We start from the raw sequence: 21724 nt of genomic DNA, 5'->3' as shown, positions 1-21724 counted from the left end.
TTTTAGTGACTCGACTACAACACTGCAACCCGGTCTCTGAGCTGCCTCGGTCGCTGCTCCATCCCCTCTACCGATCCAGGGAGGGCTGCAGACTACCACATCTCCTCCGGTACATGTGGAGTTGCAAGCCACTTCCTCACCTGACAGTGAGGAGTTTCGCCAGGGGGATGTAGCGCGTGGGAAGCTCATGCTATTCCCCCCAGATCCCCCTCCCCCCAAACAGGCGCCCTGACCGACCAGAGGAGGCACTAGTGCAGCGACCAGGACACATAGTCACATCTGCCTTCCCACTCACAGACACGGCCAATTGGGACTGTAGGGACGCCCGACCAAGCCGGAGGTAACACGGGGATTCGAACTGATGATTCCCGTGTTGGTAGGCAACGGAATAGACCACCACGCTACCCGGTCACCCCTAGTTTAGTCAAATTTTATCATCAATCAAGTTAGTTTGCTATGCAATGAATTTGACTTGGCGAGATGCTCGCATTAAAATCACCAAAGACAAAACATAACATTGTGCGAGGAAAAACAAAATGAGTATCCTAAAACATCCAAGAACATCTACCAAACCACGACATACCATGGCAGCCATACACGGTGACTTCTCAATGAAGTAGTATGTCATGATTTTCTGATACGTACATAAGTCAAGGGTTGCCCAGTGTTGTGCATTAAACCATGACTGGCTCCAAAACGCCCTAAACATTTGTCCAGCAAGTCACCAGAGGACAACTGTAGCTGCAAAAAAGGAAACGACACGAGCACATACTGACATGACAGATGCTTCCCCTAGGTTAGCCGTGCGTGAGACGATAGCTGTGCAATCAAAGAGGAAGATACTGAGGGATGGCGTTACCCACTGGGCAGCAAGCGCTGGCAGAAAGTCCTGCTGAATCCGACTGTTGCGCCATGCTGGTGGCCACAAACTGATATTTTAATGACACAGTAGACAGACCAGTCAACTCATGCACACCCATGAGGACATCTCCTCTCTGCTAGCATCCAAAACACAGCACAGACCCTCTGGTCTGCGGGTGGCTTGAAGAGAGTGTGTGAGCGCGTGCATGTGTGTGTGTGTATGTGTGTGTACGTATGAGTGTTTTTCTGCAGGCAAGTGTGCTTTTAAGTGCCTGTGTGTCTTTATGTGGAACTATTTGTGCTTAAAGTGCATTTCAATAAAAAAAGTGCATCTGGCACTGTGTGTATGTAAAACAAGAGTGTTTGTGTATGTTTTGTGCGAATACAGGCACAAAGAGGGAACATGCCTCAGCCCCAATGCCGTCCTTGTAAAAGCCAAAATCCTGCTAGCTAGGGGATACAGAGCTGACAATCCCATCAGAGGCTCTCACAACACACACCGGCAACCATTACTTTAATTTACTGCTACAAGTTGCTTGGTTTGAATGTACCCTTCGTCCGATAAAATTCAACCTCGAAGATAAATTCTGCTCTTTTCAAATGCTAATGGGGTGTGCCAAGGTCTTGGTCTTGTCATGTGAGCCAACAATCAACCAGGCCAAAAAAACATTCTCATTCCACCACGTCACCAGTATCCATACCGTGCCCTCGTAGTCTACATTAAACACTGATTTGCACTACAAAAGCCTCTCCTCCTCTTCTTTTCTGGACCTAAAAGCATGCTTTTGTGACTTTCCATCTATCGCTTTCCTGCAGTATGGCGGTCTGTCTTGCCCTCACCACAACACTGTGGCGGTACCTCCACAGCCGGCTGCAGTCACCGCATCCTAATTATAAAGTGCTCAAATCATGTGTGAAAGAAGAAAAGTCTCTGAATAAGCACAGATAATAATAAGCCCAGTGTCAGAAACACGGTGAATGGCAAGATCACTGACTCAAGCGGTCATTTTCTCATGCAGCCACCGCTTGTTTTTCATTCTTGCAGCCCAGTCAGATGTGTGTGTGTGTGTGTTCTTGTAATTCCATCTTTGTGAGGACCAATTTTTTTCGAGGACCATCGGGGTGGGGACATTTTCGCAAAGTGAGGGCATTTTGGCCAGTCGACACTTATTTAAGGGTCTATTTTAGGGTTAGGACTTGGGTTTAGGGTTAGAATTAGGCATGTAGTTCTGATGGTTAAGCTTGGGATTAAGGGCTAGGGACTGGGGTCCTCACAAAGATAGATGCACAAGAATGCGTGTGTGTGTGTTTTATATATAAAATTGCACACAATATTAAACTAGCAATTTGTACGGGATACAGTCCAGCCACTGGACTGTGTCCTTCCCAAATCCTGCTTTCCTCCCTCATGTGTTTTATAATTGTTGAAAAGAGAATTCAAGGCTGCGGCCACTTTGAAACTATGGCTAGAGGGTAAGATGCTCTGCCAAAAACAGTCTGCAGATTTTATACGGAGCCATGAGGTCGTGATGCACGCTGTGTGTCCGCAGTACACAGCCAGACGTTCATTTCGACCTGCTCTGGGAGACCCCTACACTTTATGTACCCCCACATTTTCCATCACATCCTGGAGAGGCTGGTGATGTTTAAGAACTAAAGCCAATAACAGCACGATGCTGTAATCAAGAGAGTGACGACAAATTAAGAGTGTTGATTTAGGAGATTGTTTAGTCGCTGAGCTGTTCAATCCAATAGAGCAGCATCACTTTTCTCAGCTGTCTTTTATTTATTTATTTATTTATTTGTACAACCAGAGGCAACGGCTGCAGTACAAAGACGAAGTTCTTTCCACTTGGGCAGTCCCCCCCCCCCCCAAATGAAAGCCTTTATCAGCCGGGAACCGCATATGACGTAACAGCAGAGCTGGATTTGAATTATACAAAGGTTAAAAGTTGCACAGAAAGGGAAAGAGGACAAAGCGGCATTTTGGAGCACCACTATGTAGAGTCATTCAGATGCTCACTCGTGAATTTCCTAGGGTCAGAAGTTTTCCCCAAAAGATTTTGTTTTTTCGGTCGGGTCCGATGTCTTTCTCTCCCTCGGCAGCATCGTTTTCACAGAGGCTACCACCGCATCCTCAGCGGGGAATTCGAAAAGTGGAGGATCGCGGGGCACCGGGAGCTGCGTTCAGGTGCTCGCTCACATTGTGTGGTACAGACAGACAACGCAGGAGGACAGAGACAGATGGACAGATGGACAGATGGACGAAAACATAGACGTACAAATGAGGGAGTCTCATTCCCCCTGGTGAAATAGCATTCCCAGACTATGAGCTGGAGAAGCGAGGTCCACTCTGCCTCACAGGAATCCCGCTAACAGCGGCCAGGATTCGTGTTTGTCCACGATACCCCCGGTACCGTTCACGGTCAGCGGGAAGATAATGCAACACAACAAATATAGCACAAGGTTATCACCGCCACAAAAGCAAAGCTGGCGGCAGGTTTGTCTTTGCTGTGGTAAGTGTGCTTCTGTTTTACTGAGCCTCAGTGTGATACCTCAGTCCTTATCGCGGCTCTCTGAAGGACACCCTGAACTGATGAACCCAAACACAAGGTGTCCTATCAGCCCAGATGCACTAATAAGAGATACCGCAATGTCTTCCATGTCAGGTGAAAGAGGGACAAATCGGGCCGGGGGAGGCGGGGGGAGGAGGACCATATGCACAGCGAGAGAGAGTGACAGGCTGAGGTTGGTACAGGTCAACACTGGTCAAGACAGTGATGCTTTTAAAGTACTCTTTTTTTGGGGGGGGGTGTTCCCCCTTTTCCTCCCCAATTGTACTTGGCCAATTTTCTATTTTCTGAGCCATCCCTGTTGCTGCTGATCCATGAAGGCTGCAGACTACCACATGCCTCCTCCAATACATGTGGAGTCCTCAGCTGCTTCTTTTCACCTGACAGTGAGGAGTTTCACCAGGGGGACGTAGCGCATGGGAGGATCACCCTATTCCCCCCAGTTCCCCCTCCCCCCTGAACAGGTGCCCCCAACCGACCAGGGGTGACGCTAGTGCAGTGACCAGGACACATACCCACATCCGGCTCCCCACCCGCAGATATGGCCAACTGTGTCTGTAGGGACACCCGACCAAGCCGGAGGTAACACGGGGATTCGAACCGGCGATCCCCGTGTTGGTAGGCAACGGAATAGACCACTGCGCCACCCGGACACCCCTTTAACGTATTCTTTTGGCCCTCGCTGTCAACACCATCAGTAGAGACAGACAGAAACCCTCTCAAGAGGCCCTCATATCGCCACAGCTAGCTGTACTTACAGCAGAGACAGGCATCCGGTTTAAAATCGAACATGATTCAAATTTCCAACGCAACATTTACTGCAAATATTACAAAAGTTTAACTTCAGAAACGAGAAGCAAGTCACGTAGAGCACAGTGAGGTACAAGTACAAAGGGAAAAAAACAAAAACAAAAAACAATCAAACATTCATTTCCAGTGTTTTGGTCGTTTTTCGATGTGACTGGTTAGCTCAGCGTTTTCCAACAGAGCCCGGGTCCAGACTGACAGCAGAGGCCCTGCAGACAGCGTCCTCCTGCCAAGGAGAGAGGAGCACTGGGGGGCTGTTAAGAAGTCCTCACGCTAAAGTTTCATTAGCACAGAGAGATGCAGAACCAGGAGGGGGCTGGGCTGTTTAACGAGTCGCTCCACTTCCTCAGCTGGTGTCTGTCATGGCTTTGTGCCTTCCTGGAAGATAAACAGTTTTTTAGGTGTGAAGCGCCTCATGAACCCGGCTTCTAACTCGGTCATCTCATGTTGAGCTGAACCATCACAACACATTTTGGGGGGGGGGGGGCGGGGAGCACTCACTATGACGTTGTGACACATTACACATTATGTAATTGCAAAAATTAGCTGGAAAATTGGCAAAATATGTTTTGCACCCCCAACCACTATTCTGTCTTGGTCTCTCCCTTCTTCTTCGATCATTTGGTACTGCCCACGCGGTTTCATTTGAGGAAGGATTTCACAGAAACACCCACAACCCCGACTGCCTTCGACATGCTCAAACCAATCGATCTTGTGATAAAGGTTTTTAACTGTTTCAGATATAGTGGCGTGCTTGTCTGGCTTATTGGTTTGAGGAAAACATGATTCAGATGTGCTGACTTCCTCTCTGTTGAACCGGCGCCAAAGCTTCTATGTCACAATATAAATGTTAGGTGTCCAGTCTGGATATTACACCCATGTAAAGAACATGTCAAACTAGATATTCAACTGGAAATTTGCAGTCAATACTAGCCCTTTTCTACTACTGACCAGCACAATGACCCCACATTGTTCTGCTCACAATGAAGTCATACAACCTAGGGCGTACGGGTAGCATGGCGGTCTATCACGTTGCCTACCAACACGGAGATCGCCGGTTCGAATCCCCGTGTTGCCACCCGCAGACACAACTGGCTGTGTCTGCGGGTGGGAAGCCAGATGTGGGTATGTGTCCTGGTCGCTGCACTAGTGCCCCCTCTGGTCGGTCGGGGTGCCTGTTCAGAGGGGAGGGGATACCGGGGGGGAATAGCGTGATCCTCTCACGTGCCACGTCCCCCTGGCGAAACTCCTCACCGTCAGGTGAAAAGAAGCGGCTGGTGACACATGTATGGGAGGAGGCATGTGGTAGTCTGCAGCCCTCCCCAGATCGGCAGAGGGGGTGGAGCAGCAACCGGGACGGCTTGGAAGAGTGACTAATAATCTCCCGGAAAGACACGTCAACTTTACACTTCATTCACCTCCTCATCACATCCCACGACCACGGAGCCAAGACCTGACGTTCACTTTCAGAAGACAGCCTCCCACACCAGCCCACGAGTACCTGCATCCGCACTATGAAAACCATGTGACCATGAAACAACCACCAGAAGCCATGTTTTACACTGGCCTCCCACTTCACCGACGTCTCTGCGCAGTCTTAAACACAGAACCGATCCCATGATTACAGCTCTAAGCAATAAACCAATCGATCAAGATGTCACGCTCCCTTCAGAGTCAAACCCCGGTTTTGCATAACACGAGTTCCCTCTGCCAAATAATATGTACACGCACACGGGAGACGAGGCCGCGTCAACGGCAGCAGAATATAAGCCCGTGTGGTTCAAGTAAAACAAATAAAAAATAAAACCATCTGACAGGGCAAGGCCAAACAAAGGGAAATGGAATATCAATTCAGGATACCGGGCCCGGTCAGCTGAAAACCTAATTCTAGGCTGTCAGACGTGAACTTCCTCCCGTGCCCACTGACTGAGGAAGAGCGCCTCGTGCTGACCAACAGCAACATTACCCACTGTGTTAGATTTACTATGTGGTTCTCTCCGGGTCTGGCTGACACCCTGGGTCCAGCACAAAGCAGCTACGGGAAGGTTTACCACGCCGGGCGAGGGAGAGACGAGAGCGAGGCGGAGCACAGAGAGGGGATATGTTACACACTGTATGCTCGCTTACTTTCTACACAAACGCTTACACGCACTGTAAGTGTTACTGTCCCACACTCACCCAATATGGGAACACCAAAATCCTTTTACACACACACACCCTCATAGCAACACATAGACACTACACATGCAGTATAGACACATTAACACACACACACACACACACACACACACACACACACACACACACACACACACACACACACACACACACACTCATAGCAACACATAGACACTATACATGCAGTATAGACACGTTAACACACACACACACACACACTCGTAGCAACACAGACACTATACATGCAGTGTAGACACATTAACACACACACACACACACATAGACACTATACATGCAGTATAGACACATTAACACAGACACACGCACACTCGTAGCAACACAGACACTATACATGCAGTATAGACACATTAACACACGCACACACACTCTCATAGCAACACACAGACACTATACATGCAGTATAGACACAGTAACACACACACACACACACACAGACACACTCATAGCAACACATAGACATTATACATGCAGTATAGACACATTAACACACACACACTCATCGCGACACATAGACAAATACACGCAGTATAGACACATACACACACACACACACACACACACACACACACACACACACACACTCATAGCAACACATAGACACAATACATGCAGTATAGACACATTAACACACACACACACACACACACACACAGGTGACAAAGAGCTGGCCTGCTGGACCTAGCTTGAGGCTCTTAAGGCCTCGACCTTTGGCAGGTAAAGCCTTGTTCTCATGCTCTGATCCGCCCTGGGATACCTGCTTCCTGCAGGAGGGTGGATTTACACCAGCAACCACTGAGAACTGTTGACACCTGTACACGCACACACGCACACACACACACACACACACACACGCACTGTTTAGAGTTCCTGTGTGACAGACAGGGGTTGTAAGGGAGCCGCACTAGTCGGTATACATGTGATTAATTTGAGTTCACTGGGTTCGGTGAAAATATTCACACAAAGCACCATCGTGTATCGAATACGTTAAAAACAAACCTTAGTCAAAAGAGGACTAAGATGTCAGCTTTACCCACAATCCTCTTGGTGTCGAGTATGTGCCAGCGTGATTTGATTTGATTTGATATACTTTATTAAGCCCCGTGGGGCAATTCTTTCTCTGCATTAAACCCATCCTAGCTGTGTAGCTAGGAGCAGCGGGCAGCCGCCGTGCAGCGCCCTGGGAGTGTGTGTGTGTGTGTGTGTGTGTGTGTGTGTGTGTGTGTGTGTGTTGACAGATACAGCAGGGTGAATGACAGCCATTGACATCATCTTAACCAGACTCTGTCATAATTGCTACATGCAGTTAGCCGTCTGTTTTGCCTCTGTCAAGATGTCTGCACAGTGGTAGGTGGCTCTGAAAAGGCCTGTCTCCTGTATGCGCGGGCGAGGCTGGCCCGCGGTGTTTCCGACACCTGCAGCTCCACGCGGCTTTATTTAAAGTGCTGAACAAGACCACAGAGAACCCTTAAGAAAGCACAGGGTAAATTACACACACAACATTCGCAACACATGCATGCATGTATATATATATAAATATATATAGTATGTATATATGCACCCCAGCTCTCACACAAACACACACAGCCGCTCACTTTGGCTTAATAATACACTGCTTCATAACCAAGTTTTGACAAGACCCCCCCCCCCCACACACACACACACTTGGTCTGTTTATCCTTTTCAGTGTCATTTCCTCCACTCAGCCAGATAGCTTGCACTGCGGCAGAGCAGCAACACAAGGCCTGCAAGGAGGCGATCCGTCCAAACAACTCAGATGTGAAGTGGACTTTCGTTTGGGTTGGCAGGGACAAGGCAGCCCGTTGATCAACAAACTCTTTTTCAAATCTACAAATATGGTCTTCATTTGGATTTCTCTCTAGTGAGCTATTGAGATTCGCCGCGGTTTTGTTTTTTTTCCAGCCAACAAGTTTGTTTTGCGAGGGTAAATAGTTTAGATGTCCTAATAATTAGTCACTCTGTTTCAGCATGGTGTCAGGGACTCTTAAAATACTCACCTCGTGTGTTAACGACAATTCATTTTTATTGAACAGAGTGTGTACTTTGGGTTCTGTGTGGCTGATGACGCGTGTTAGATCAGTTTTTTATTATTTAGGGGCTTCTGGGTGGCGTAGCAGTCTATTCCATTGCCTACCGACATGGGGATCGTAGGTTCGAGTCCCCATGTTGTCTCCGGCTTGGTCGGGCATACCCCATCTAGCCACAGTCTGCTACAGACACAATTGGCCGGATGTGGGTATGTGTCCTGGTCACTGCACTAGCGCCTCCTCTGGTCGTTCGGGGTGCCTGTTCAGGTGGGGGAGGGAGAACTGGGGGGGGAAAGCATGATCCTCCCACGCGCTACGTCCCCCTGGCGAAACTCCTCACTGACAGGTGAAAAGAAGCGGCTGGCGACTCCACATGTATCGGAGGAGGCACGTGGTAGTCTGCAGCCCTCCCCGGATCAGCAGAGGGGGTGGAGCAGCGACCAGGGCGGCCCGGAAGAGTTGGGTGATTGGCGAAGTACAATTGGGAAGAAAAAGAGGGAAAACTCCAATACACACACACACACACACACACACACATATATATATATATGAGAGATCCTCTGTAGCTCTTCAAACTCTCGACAAAAATCAAAAATCGCCAGGAATCCACAGTTTCAGTCGGTAGTTTCTATCGTCCACACTTCGCCCCCTTCACACGTGCAAATCCCTTCATGCATGACGACACTGTATGCGTTGTACGGCACACATTTCAAGTCATCCTCCCCTCCCAATTTGTCCATATTTCAACAGGCCAAATGACAGAAGGTTCTGGTAAATGCTATAATCTAAGATAAAATGACAGTTTCCCCCCGCACGTGCGGGTCATGCCTGTCTCTCTGCAGCTGTTCCTGCCTTGTTGTCTTCCACTAAATGCGTCATTAGGTTCATTACAGCCCACCAGTGAGGTTAAAAAAAAGCATGCTTGGGTGAGATAATTTTGAGCTATTTTGATGTGAGATCTGGATCTGGACGGTACCCATCATAAGCATCAGCGCGTGACGCGGAGCTCGCGTCGCTCCCACGGCATTCTGGGAGTGTCGCTCGATGGTCATGCAGCTGACCAGCTGGGGAAACTCACTGTGACCGGACGAGGAACAGGAAAGGAGGGGGGGGGTGGAGGAAGAAATAAAGAATGGAAGAGGAAGAGGAGGACAAAGGGAATAAATGTCAGCTCCAGAATGGCTTTAAAAACAAAGGGGAGCCGGGGATGTGAGTGTGGGTTTGGCGGAGCAGACCAGATGTTGGGTTTTATCACAGGAGTGTGTCCGTCCATGTGTTCAGCTGAGGGCTTTCCGCCGCCGCCGCCGCCACGGCCGCGGCAGCGCTGCTGTGTCAGTGTTGTGTTTATTATTGCCGTAGCTGACCTTACAATCTGCGACACGCTACAGACTTACACGGACTTGGCAGGCATTTGGCAGCCCTGGGTTTCCCCCGACACAGGCTGATTTACACACGGGAGACAACACACACACGCACACACAAGAGAAACAACACACGAGAAATAACACACAAGTTAGCAAAGCTGGATGCTAACGCGCCCTCCAGACGGAAAGCTGACAGCGTTGGATGTCGAGGAGTTTAAAGGTTGTAAAGCGAGGACATGAGAGCCGCAAGAGGTAAAGGAGAGACTGAAAGCTAATAATACAAACCTTCAAAATCAGAAAGGATCCCATCCAGGTGTGGATTGGCCCCGGAATGAGACATGTTTTGGTTTTGGTTTTTTTTTTTTCAGATATGAAACGTCACAGCGCCTCTCTTCTTTCTAACGTGGCTCCTTGTTGATTCTGAACAAACAGCAAAATCAGAGTCGACGTTTGAAAAAAAAAAGAAAAGAAAAGAAAAGAAAATAAAGAGCCCCCAGCTGTCTTAAAAGGGAAAAGCTGCCGTACTCTCTGTATCATTACATTCAGACTTCAGGGGAGAGTGAAAGGGAAGCCAACTCCCTCCTTCTCCACTCCCCATCGCAAGGAACACACTCCCTCTCTCCATTCCCTCACCCTGTGCACGTGCGTGCGCATACACACACACACACACACACACACATACAGACAGATCCACACACACACACACACACAAACAGACTCACACACATACAAACACGCGCACACACACAGACAGACAGACCCATGCATATACACACACACACACACACACAAACAGACAGACCCACACACACACACATAAACACACACCCACACACGCATACAGAGAGACCCACACACATAACAACACACACACAAAATGGGCACACCCACACACACACAAACACACGCGCACACACACACACACACACACACACACACACACACACACACACAAACAGACAGACCCCCACACACACATACATACACACACCCACACACACATACAGAGAGACCCACATACATACCAACACACACACACAAATAGGCACACCCACACACATACAAACACACACACACACACACACACACACACACACACACACACAGTCTTTGTCATACACGGAGACCTTTTCTCCGCCGGATAGGTGCTGCAAGTGCAGGCTTCGAACCCGCAAACGGCCCTCAGAAAGGCACGCTCATCCCACTCAGCCTTACATGAGCTGACCTCTACTTACGGCTGTCATGGTCCCCGTCCCGAGCCCTCGGTGAGTTTTTTAGTGTCTTAGTCATGAGTAAGTAAACACAAACTCTGTGGCTTGTTGATTAAAGCGCAGTCATGTCTCTGCTGGCTACTTTCCTGTGACAGACCCGAGAGTATGCTCCGCACAAAGCCATGCGGGGGGATACAAAAAGGACCCTGGGCGCCAGGATGGTGACTCACGCACTGACTCGTCCCCCGTCACATCCTGTTATCAGGAAGACTAGAGACAAGATAAGAGTGGTGCACATCCCCTGCATGGTGAGCTAACGCAACTGCAGAGGAGGGAACCTGACAACGAGCTACCCTGCTCTGTGCCGTCCGACATCCTGGAAGCTGCCGCGGTGAAGTTGACCTCGGGGCCTACAGTCAATTACTTAATTACAGTCAACGGCGATGATAACATCTTCAAATCTTGGTGAATGACGAAGTTGCCTTTGTGTTTATTCAACCAACCCCTAACTGTCTCCCGCTGAAACCGTGGCTCTCGCTGTTATCTGCAGATCCACCGGCACTCAACAGTAACTAAGCCGTGGAGATGCTATCACGGTAAACGGTGACGAATGAGCGGCTTTTCCACAGTCACACGTCCCTGTTTGAAAACAGACACGACTGCAAAGTGACACCCACGATGCACTGCTGCGGTTACGGGGTCCGTTTTATGATGTCTCCGTGAAATGTTGGAGGTAACAAAAGCGTGGAAAGAAGCGGAAATCCAGTCAGTGACGAAGGACGGCTCTAGCCCAAATTGAGGGCCACACAAAGCCAACGTTTCCATCCTGAGATACGGCTGATTTCCAGCCATCAGATATGACTGGCCTCGTAATGTGCTTCACCCCCTCGCGGAGGGGGGGGGGGAGCCACATTACCAGTGTCCGCGATTTTTATAGGTCGTAGGTGAATTAGAAAATCCCATCTGAATGAAAAGGCCACATTCTTGAGGGCACTAACAGGATGCCGAGCCCACCTGGTGGCCCCTAACCTTAACACCTGAGAGGTTGATGGTGATAAAGCACTGCATTGTGTTTTTAATGTGGTCTGGTTGCTTTATAGAACTGCCAGGAAAGTGTCTCCAGATAGGGAACAGGCCATGGCAAATACAAACGTGTTGTGTGTGTGCGTATATGTGTGTGTGTTTGCATGCATATATGTGCGTGTTGTCCACATCCATCAATATGTAACTTAAAAAGGGTTGATTATCTTAACCTCTGTGTTCCGGTTTGCCGGTAACTGCTTTGTCATTAAGACCTACTACGGCTTTTGAGTCTATCTCATAGGACTGCACATAATGTGCGTTTTACATCCTGACAGCTGTGTATGGTTGTTTATAATGGGTGCATGCATGCAGACAGAAATACATATGTGTGTGTCCATGCATCTTTCGGTCTGTGCTTGCACACCTGTGCATGCATAAGTGTGCGTGATTATCATATATGAGTGAACATATGTTTGTGCATGCATGTGCATGGGCATTGGCTTTTTATCCATAACATGCACATATATGTTAGACCTACATATCTGCACTCATAAACAGCAGTGTGCCCCCCCCCCACCGCCCCCTCCCCCAACCCAATGCCCTAAGAGGCCCTTGTGGGCCGCACTGTAAACCATATGCCACACAGCCCTGTAGTCCTTAATTAAACCAAAACACACAGTGTGTGAAATGCAGACCCCCCACCACCACCACCACCACCGCCCTCCACCCCCGCCCTCTCCCAGTCAAGCGTGTATTTATCTAAACATGGAGACACACTCTGGGCCGACTCCGAGGTGGAGAGCTGTGCGAGAGAATGAGGCAAAGCTCCAAAACAACATCTGGTCAGGCACGGATGTACATGTGCACATATACAGGTCCGTGTATTTTGTGCGTGGGTTTGCGTGTTTGGGTTTTGAAAAGCTGCATTATCACGAGTGTATGCACAGACTATCAGGGGAATTGTGTGACTAACTGTAAATGTGTGTCTGTATGTGCGTTTCTACATAGCTGTGTGCCACAGAACCCCCTAAAATAGCACTGCTAAGACAGTGCTCAGAGGAACAGCTCAGAGGAACAGCTCAGAGGAACAGCGGAGTAAAACTGCCGAACCAAAACAATGCAGGCAGCAAAAGCTCTCAGGAGTGCTACAAGATACTTTAGTTTTATTTGTTATGCGACTTGTTTATGCCGGCAGTTGGAGGTGTGTATGTTTGTAATCTACTTAGAGCAATAAACAGCATTTTGCAGTAATTTGCAGTCAATTTCTTCCTCAGGCAGAAAGTGATTCATGTAGTATTACCATGTTTTACCCACAACCCCCAGCTTTGCAGAATAAGACCGCTACCCTGCAGCTTATATTGAGTATGCCAAGCTCTTTTGCCCCTTATCCGAACCAGAACAGGGTTGATACCTAAGCACAGTGAACCCCTTATCATTATTATCATTATCAATACTATTGTTGTTTTAATGATTGTTATTGTTGTCATCGTCATCATTATTATCATCCTTTTTTTGTTTTACCTGCCAGATTTCACCTGTTCTATAGTTTCTACCGTTGTTGCAGACTGATGTTTTGACTGCGATATGCAAAAATGATGGCTGAGCCGAAAAATAAATAAACAAATAAATAAATGGATAAAATCACGTTTTGTGTATCAGTGGACAATCAAATAGCTATTCCTGAGTGAGAGAAATTCATCGCAAGAGAAACACGAAATGGTGATTTAGAGTTTCGTGCAGGAGAGCTATAGGTTGTTATGTGGTTTTGCTGTTTGTAGTTTGTTCCGTTTCGGGCAGGAATGCATCAAGATGACAAACATTCATCCGCAGAAAGTGGCGCAAAACCGACCTCTCCACCGTGTGTGTTATTTCTGTTTGTCTGTGTGAGCTAATGTGTGCGGTTTGAGCAGTTGGATAAATGAGAATTTTAAATCTGACCCCTTTGACCTTCATGTCGAACAACGAACTTGGGACAAGATTAAAATTCTAGATGTTGGAGGAGTTACCTTGATTAATGTGGCTTGAATAAAACCTTGACTCTGGAGATATGATTAACTGTGACAGTGAAACTGCGCACACACACACACACATTAGGTCTGAGCTCTGCACACAAAATATTTGGAGCTGAATGTGTGAGTTATCCTGACTTTCAACTCCACCAGTGATGTTGGTACACTTCACACACAGGTGCCAAGGTCAAACACACTCCTTATTTAACAGCATCATGTCCAAACGTGACAGAGAACAGCATCTTGCAACATGAGCATTTAATAATTTAATCTACATTTAATAATCATAATAAGCGGGCATCCGGGTAGCGTAGTGGTCTATTCTGTTGCCTACCAGCATCGGGATCGCCGGTTCAAACCCCGTGTTGCCTCCGGCTTGGTTGGGCGTCCCTACAGACATAATTGGCTGTGTCTGCGGGCGGGAAGCCGGATGTGGGTATATGTTCTGGTCGCTGCACTAGCGCCTCCTCTGGTCGGTCGGTGCGCCTGTTGAGTGGGGGGAGGGAACTGTAGGGAATAGCGTGATCCTCCCATGCGCAACGTCCCCCTAGTGAAACTCCTCACTGTCAGGTGAAAAGAAGCAGCTGGCGATTCCACATGTATCGGAGGAGGCATGTGGTAGTCTGCAGCACTCGCCGGATCGGCAGAGGGGTTGGAGCAGCGACCGGGACGACTCAAAAGAATGGGGTAATTGACCGGACACAATTGGGGAGAAAAAGGGGGGAAAATCCAAAAAAGAAAGAAAATAATCATAATCCATCCATCCATTATCAGAACCGCTTATCCTGCTCTCAGGGTCACGGGGATGCTGGGGCCTATCCCAGCAGTCATTGGGTGGCAGGCGGGGAGACACCCTGGACAGGCCACCAGGCCATCACACACACATAAACACACACACACACACACACACACACACACACACACACACACACACACACACACACACACACACACACAAACACACATTCATACCTATGGACAATTTAGTATGGTCGATTCACCTGACCTACATGTCTTTGGACTGTGGGAGGAAACCAGAGCACCCGGAGGAAACCCACGCAGACACGGGGAGAACATGCAAACTCCATACAGAGGAAGACCCGGGACGACCCCCAAGGTTGGACTACCCCGAGGCTCGAACCCAGGAGCCTTCTTGCTGTGAGGCGACCGCGCTAACCACCGTGTCGCCAATAATCATAATAAGCTTTTGAATTAATTTAGCACACTGTGTTGCCATCGCTAATGCTATAAGCACAAGACTGGTGGGTTTAAGACTTGGAAGTGATTCAACCTGAATGGAGGCTATGCTCGTCTCTGCTAGCATGAATGACACCTTCAACTGAGGTTTCTATGGCTCAAGATGAACTGGTAAAGGATAGCATGGACATTGACCTGACAAAGATATCTCTCTGGTAAAAATAACCATGATGCCAGTGCGACAGAACAACATGGGTGCATCTAAAGCCTTACAGCTAAGTCCACTCGCACAAGTAGTGTAAACCTCTGCCACAGCAACGATGATGCAACATTTGGCCATGCTGCACAGTTTTTCTGTAAATTGCATCTAAACCGAGACAGTTCAGGTACAGACTTCTAGTTTATCATTTGCAACTGTTGACTACAGCTTCAACTTCTGGTCTCACCAGCTCCAGCAGTACTTGTGGCAGTCATCAGTGTGGGAATCTCAGCAGGTGTGCTATCCTCCCAGGTGCACACCTGCTGCAGTAGGCACCTGGGAGGCAGCATCGAGATGGATGTCGGCAGGACTCACTCACTAACTGGTCCTTCATATAGCTCTGATATGGTCTTGGTGCACATTAGGTCTGCAGGACAAACCCTCCCAATGCACCATCAAACAATTCAAGCAGTTTTTTGTGCCGACATCCATACAGTTGGTAAGGGCCTCCCATCAGAGTTGACCCAATTTTCAATTAAATGAGAGGGCAGTGTCTACGCATATTACTTTTACATACGTTATAGACCATTTCTGTTTATAATGATAATTGTAATAGTCTGAGGCTAAGCCACTGGTCATGTATTTGGGAACTATTCACTCTAATCTCTCTAAATGGCTATCAAATTACATTGTGCTGTAGTGTGCACAGACTTGCACCACTGTACCGACCAATATCCTTTGCTATAATTCACATTTGCATATTACCAATTGCTTTACATATCTTCACAAATCCATTTCCTGAGAATTTGAATACCTTGAGAGTGGATTTTTGCATGGGAATAATTATTTATATCCATATCTACATTTGTATTCACAGCTAAACTCCCTTGCACATGAATAGCCACAAGCAATTTGCATATCTCTGTATAACCATTCTCCCGCATTTGGAGCAGCTGACGGTGCACATTATCAGCACGACCACTTTGACCTGTACATTGAAAGAGGCTTTACTTCCCTTTAATGGTGCATCTTTAATTTCTGTTTTGCTTTGTGAAAGCCTGTCTTGTTCCTGGCAACTGCTGTACTAAAGACAACTTTGCCAAATAATCCCCTTCTGCACATCTTCCTCGGCTGTTTTCATCTGCATGCTGCTGTGACCACCCAGCTCCTTTACAGGGATCATGAACATTTCGTAAGATCTGATTTGATCTAATGTGATCTGATATTATTCACAGTACATGTACAGGTCCATCTGAAGCATTACATGTCAGCTATCAAAATGAGTTGACGCCACATATGCCCTCACCAAGGTGCTTTCCCATGAAATGGACCGTCTGTGCAGTGCAGAAGTGTATCTGCAGGTCAGGAATTAAATCCGGCATCATCCATTGCAGAATAGTTCTTCTATCAATGGGTAAATATCACCCCCCTGACTCTGCCCTTGTTTTCTGAAAATGGTGTTAGATAAAGGTACCTGTCAAAATGCTCTCAGGACCGAAGGTGGGGTTTCCTCAGAACTTGGCCCCATCAATTTCCTGTACTCCCTGTGCTGGCCCCTTTTTTTTAGGGGTCCCACTCTTATCATTATTTAGCACAAATAAAAACATAAGAAACAATATGAGGTGGGGATACTGGGTGTTCAGCTGGTAGAGGTGTGGAGCGTTGAGTCATTGAGGAAATCCTGTATACTTTTCTTTTTTTTTTATAATGGCACACCATGAGCTGGTGATTTCCTCGGGGATAGTGTGTAGTTGCAGTGTATTTTTCTGCTTGTGCATGTGTTAATGTGTGTGTGCGTGCATGTGTGCATGCATGCATGCATGTGTGTGTGTGTTTGGTTGAGGGTATACAGTGCCTGGGGTGGATACTGCACATCAGCACTTCTAAAAATGTACACTTCCATGCACAAACAGAAAACGGCTCAAAGGAGAGAAACACAGGACTACAGCTCGTATGGGTATTTTGTAGCACGGTGCTGAACATTGTGTTGATCTGTCTTCGCTGCCTGTTGAAGTACAGAGCTCAGATGCCTATTGGGGTGGAAGGGAAGGTTCTGCAAAGGCCACAAGGGGATAGGACTCACTCAGATGTCTGCATTCAAGCAAGAGCAGTGCTAAACATACCGGCTAGCCATTGACAGCATTATGCATGTTGTGCACAATATTGTAACGCAGCAAAGCTGAGGTTGTGTTAAACTGCAGGTTGGGACCTTGGTATGAGTCATGGGTTTTATCCTGGGTTGCGCCCCCAACAGGATACGTAGAGATGGTGCCAGTATGTTTGTTGGCAAGCCGCCTCTTACCTGTCATGTTTGTTATTGCTCCGTCTGCATCTGTGTTCATCCAGATTTTTCAAAGGATAGAAGATGCAGGTAGATTTTGAGAAACCGGATTAACCGAGGGAGAAGCGGTGCACTTCAACTGAAAACCCAATAAAATAAGGTTTTTTAACAGTTCCACTTCACTTCTGTTTGCACTTGTTGGTTTGATCCTAAACAGGCCTCTGAAATACTGCCAGCGATATAAAACAAAGGCACTGATTATAAGTCAGATGTCACGCTGGTACGGTATTAAACAATACATCACAAATGTTCGCCTCTCATGAAACTTTTGTTATTCTTTTCTGTTTTTTATTTTATAGGATGTTATCCTGCTGCGTCACCTATTCAAAATTAAGTGAATGTGGTGACCAGATGGGGCATGATGGATGTCCCAGTGAACAATGTTATCTTAATGCCAAACATACTTGGTGAGGGGAAACATGTCTGTAAACCGGAATGGACCATTAGGCCAAAATGGAGGTGCAGAGACACGAACCAACACTCACGGGTTGAAAATGTCATCTGTCCGCCATCGGCCTGTTCTCCTATCGCTATCAAAACAAAGTCTTTGGGGATCGGTGCAGTCAAGACAACGGGTCCAAACAGCGCTAAGGAGAGCAGGGGTTATAAGACCGGGGTGACGCTCAGCCCAGGACGTCCGCAACTGAAAAGGGGTGGAAACATGACGCCTGACACCAACGTTTTCTTAGTGAAAAAAATAGTGCTTCACAACATAACATAGTGCTCCGCAGCCCTCAAATCCACTGTCCTCTGCCCTAGCTGGAGCCTGTCTTCACTAAATTCCCCCCTGCTTCCGTAAAAAAATTTAAAAAGAAAAAAAAGGAAGAAAGAAAAACCTTTGTGTAAAATGTGAATCATCTACATGGCCCTTTTCAGAAAGGCTGGGCCACAGCAAGCGCGCAAAACTCGCGTTACAACACTGCCATCAAGTGGTGGAAGAGAAAACTACACAGTGTTTATGAAGGCATTCAAAACCCTCGCTAGGCTTAGCACAATATCGGCTTAATTAAAGCCTAATTTTCTGAGTGTCGCTCAGTTTGACACACAGCCACAATGTTTATAAGTGGCTGGATTAGGTTTTTTTTGGGGGGGGGGGTCCTCAATCCAGAATCATGACATATGGGCCAGAAGAGAAGTTACAGTGTATTCAGTGATCTCCGCCAGAGCCCATCAAACAACCAATTGAATACCAATGCCAGTACCAATAAGTTGCTTATGAGGGTCAAGATGGTTCCATGGCAGCAGAAAGCCATGTCACTGTCTGTGGCTGAGTACTCAATGACGAGGTCAATGTAAGAAAACAGACCAGAATGTTTTCTCTCTCACACACACGCGCGCACGCGCAATTACTGACAGCTGATGCAGTGTGACAGCTCACGGCGCATCCTAAATAATCCCTGCTCAGTCCGTGTGGAAACCAAGCCATATTAGCTGACACATAAGATCCACCAGTGACTTAAAATAAAGTCTGACAACTCGATCTTAAAGTCCAAGCTGCACGAGATCCAACCAATCCAAATACTGAGAGCCCGCAGCAACGAATCTGGGTCAGTTGTGAATAAGTATCCCAACCGAGGCTACCATTTAAAGAGCAGTCACAACTTTGCAATGGGAGATTGAGTTTCCTCATTTTGGGCAGTCATATTTGACACGTCTTCATATGACAAATTCCTCACTGTCCCTATATACAGTATACAAAGACAGACACATCAACCATAGACAAGATTATAAGTCATATAAAGAGCACGGCTGTCACTTGCCCATTAAATGAAAAAAAAAGACATAGCTTGCCCCCCACCCCAAATAAAGAGTTTGTTAGTTTTTGCCCTGATCAAGACACAGTATACAGTGAAGGAATTGGGGAATGAGGCAAGACAAGCAGACAGACAAAGAAAAAGAAGCAGACAAACAGAAAACGATTTCTATCTCTAAGGAGGCGCCTCAATTCAACCGACCAAGTAAAGCAAACTAAACCCAGGATGAATCCCAGCCGACTGCTTCCAGAGCTGTGGCTGACAAGGAGCTGCTTCCTCCCAAGTTTAACAAAAGAGGGGAGGAGGGGGGGGGGGGTAACAGAGGCTTATTTTGCAGTGGAAAAAAGTTTTGAGTGTTGAAGTCTGTGAGAATTTAGAGAAAGCCAGAACTTACCGGCTATTCTGTCTCCCTCCATTACTTGATCACTACCTATGTAGCCACATGTAACCACTGCTTTTTCTCCCCTCTCCTTCCTCGCCTCCCTTTTTTTTTTTTAACGGAGACTTCCCCTTTTTCCTGACTTAGTCAACCTCTCCTTCCCTTTCAACCCTCCTCTCTCTCTCTCTCTCTCTCTCTCTCTCTGTCTCTCTCTCTCTCCTCCCTCCCTTTCCTCCTCCCGTGTCTCTTGCTCCGTTATTTTCCTTTTCCCCCCTCAAGTGTTAATGTGTTCACTCTGCCAGGATAACAAGTGAATGAGGTTTAAGTTCACAGCCATGTGCTCGTCATATGGAGCACGTCCCCCCCCCAGCCCCGCTCTCTCCCTCGCTCTCCCCTCGCAAAACATGCAACACCTCTTCCCTCTTAATCACGCGCAACACACGCTCTCTCTTCTCTCTTTAACTCCACTTCCTCTATCACTTTTTCTAATTTTATATTCTGTTTCCTGAATACTGACGCTGTACATAAAATTCCCCCTCTCTCTCTCTCTCTCTCTCTCTAGCTCTCTCTCTCTCACTCCCTTGACACCGAAGCTGCCATGTGTCTTTGAATTTGTAGCCTCATCCCCAGCGACTAAAGGACCTCTGCACTAAATAAATCCTAAAATCCTCGCTAGAAAGCACCGGAAAAGTCATGAATCCATTCCTAATGCCATTAGCGGTGTGGCTGTGGAGGCTACACAAAGCCGTGGGCCACAGCCATAAATACTCCCGAGAATAATAAGACGGCCGGTCTTGCAAACCGTCACTGTTTCACGTGACCACACGACGTCCAGTACAGACAAGACCGCCAACTAGTAGTCACAGATCAGTGCTCCTTCTTGGAGGTGCATGAGGCACATGGGCCATAAACGGAAGATCCCTAGAAAGAGTAGTGTTGAAAAGACAGGAATGGTTATCGTAAGTAAGTCAAATGACGAGCCGGTCCACTGTTATTGTTATACTGAATTTTTTTTAAACATTTTTTTTTAATGCGGAAACAAATGCTGGAGTAACAGGAGGAAGCCTGGAGATTTCTTCTGTTACGTCTAATAGCAACCGCCCCGTCTGGATCTCCCCTCCACTTCTCAACACTTACAAGACACACAATCACACACAGCCCATGCAGAAAGAGATGACCCCGTGCTAACCCTCACCTTGCAACTCCACAGGGTCAAGGGCCACTTAAGCACGCTGCCTTCTTGGCGAGAAATCACCAACACAAACATAATGCACACGCCCTTGCTTGCAAACACCCACACCCGCCGTCTCACACAAACACACACACACACACACACACACACACACACACACACACATCTCTGTGTGTCAAGGGGGAGGAGAGGGGATAGTCTAAGTTGCGACACTGAACCTTTCCTTCCTCTTTCTCATGAAGAATATCCCATCTTGACCCATATACAAAGCAAACTTGACTCGCTTTAGCAGGCTTGGCCATAGGAAAACTGTCTCACGTACATGCGTTGTGCAGGCGCGCACACACACACACACACACACACACACACACACACACACACACACACGCAGACACAGACACACACAGACCCAGGCACACACATGTACACACACACACACATACGGACAAATGTGTTTACACAAGCCTACTTGATGATAAATGTCTCTCCGTATCACACAGGCTTTGTAATAAATGTACACCTATATATGTTGGGCTGGAACTGAACCCCCCCCCCTCCCCCACTCTCTAA

At 47.5% G+C, this 21724-nt stretch overlaps 1 protein-coding gene across 3 annotated transcripts in view; it reads right to left on the bottom strand.

The window, feature by feature from the left end:
• septin9b (septin 9b) overlaps window positions 1-20086 on the bottom strand; it is a 79306-nt gene extending 59220 nt beyond the window's left edge. The window contains exon 1 of one of the 3 annotated variants that reach the window (XM_056279837.1): window positions 19978-20086. In XM_056279837.1, the coding sequence (XP_056135812.1) occupies window positions 19978-19999 (22 nt within the window). In that variant the 5' untranslated portion in view covers window positions 20000-20086. Of the gene's footprint in view, window positions 1-10134; window positions 10411-11084; window positions 11195-19977 lie in introns of those variants that run through there. The other 2 variants (XM_056279836.1, XM_056279835.1) reach the window with 2 other exon arrangements.
• Between the last annotated feature and the right edge of the window lie 1638 nt (window positions 20087-21724).

The sequence above is a fragment of the Lampris incognitus genome, chromosome 5 (assembly GCF_029633865.1).
Source record: "Lampris incognitus isolate fLamInc1 chromosome 5, fLamInc1.hap2, whole genome shotgun sequence".
Classification (NCBI taxonomy): domain Eukaryota; kingdom Metazoa; phylum Chordata; class Actinopteri; order Lampriformes; family Lampridae; genus Lampris; species Lampris incognitus.
Note: the sequence above shows the minus strand (reverse complement) of the source record. Positions and strands in the feature narration are given on the sequence as shown.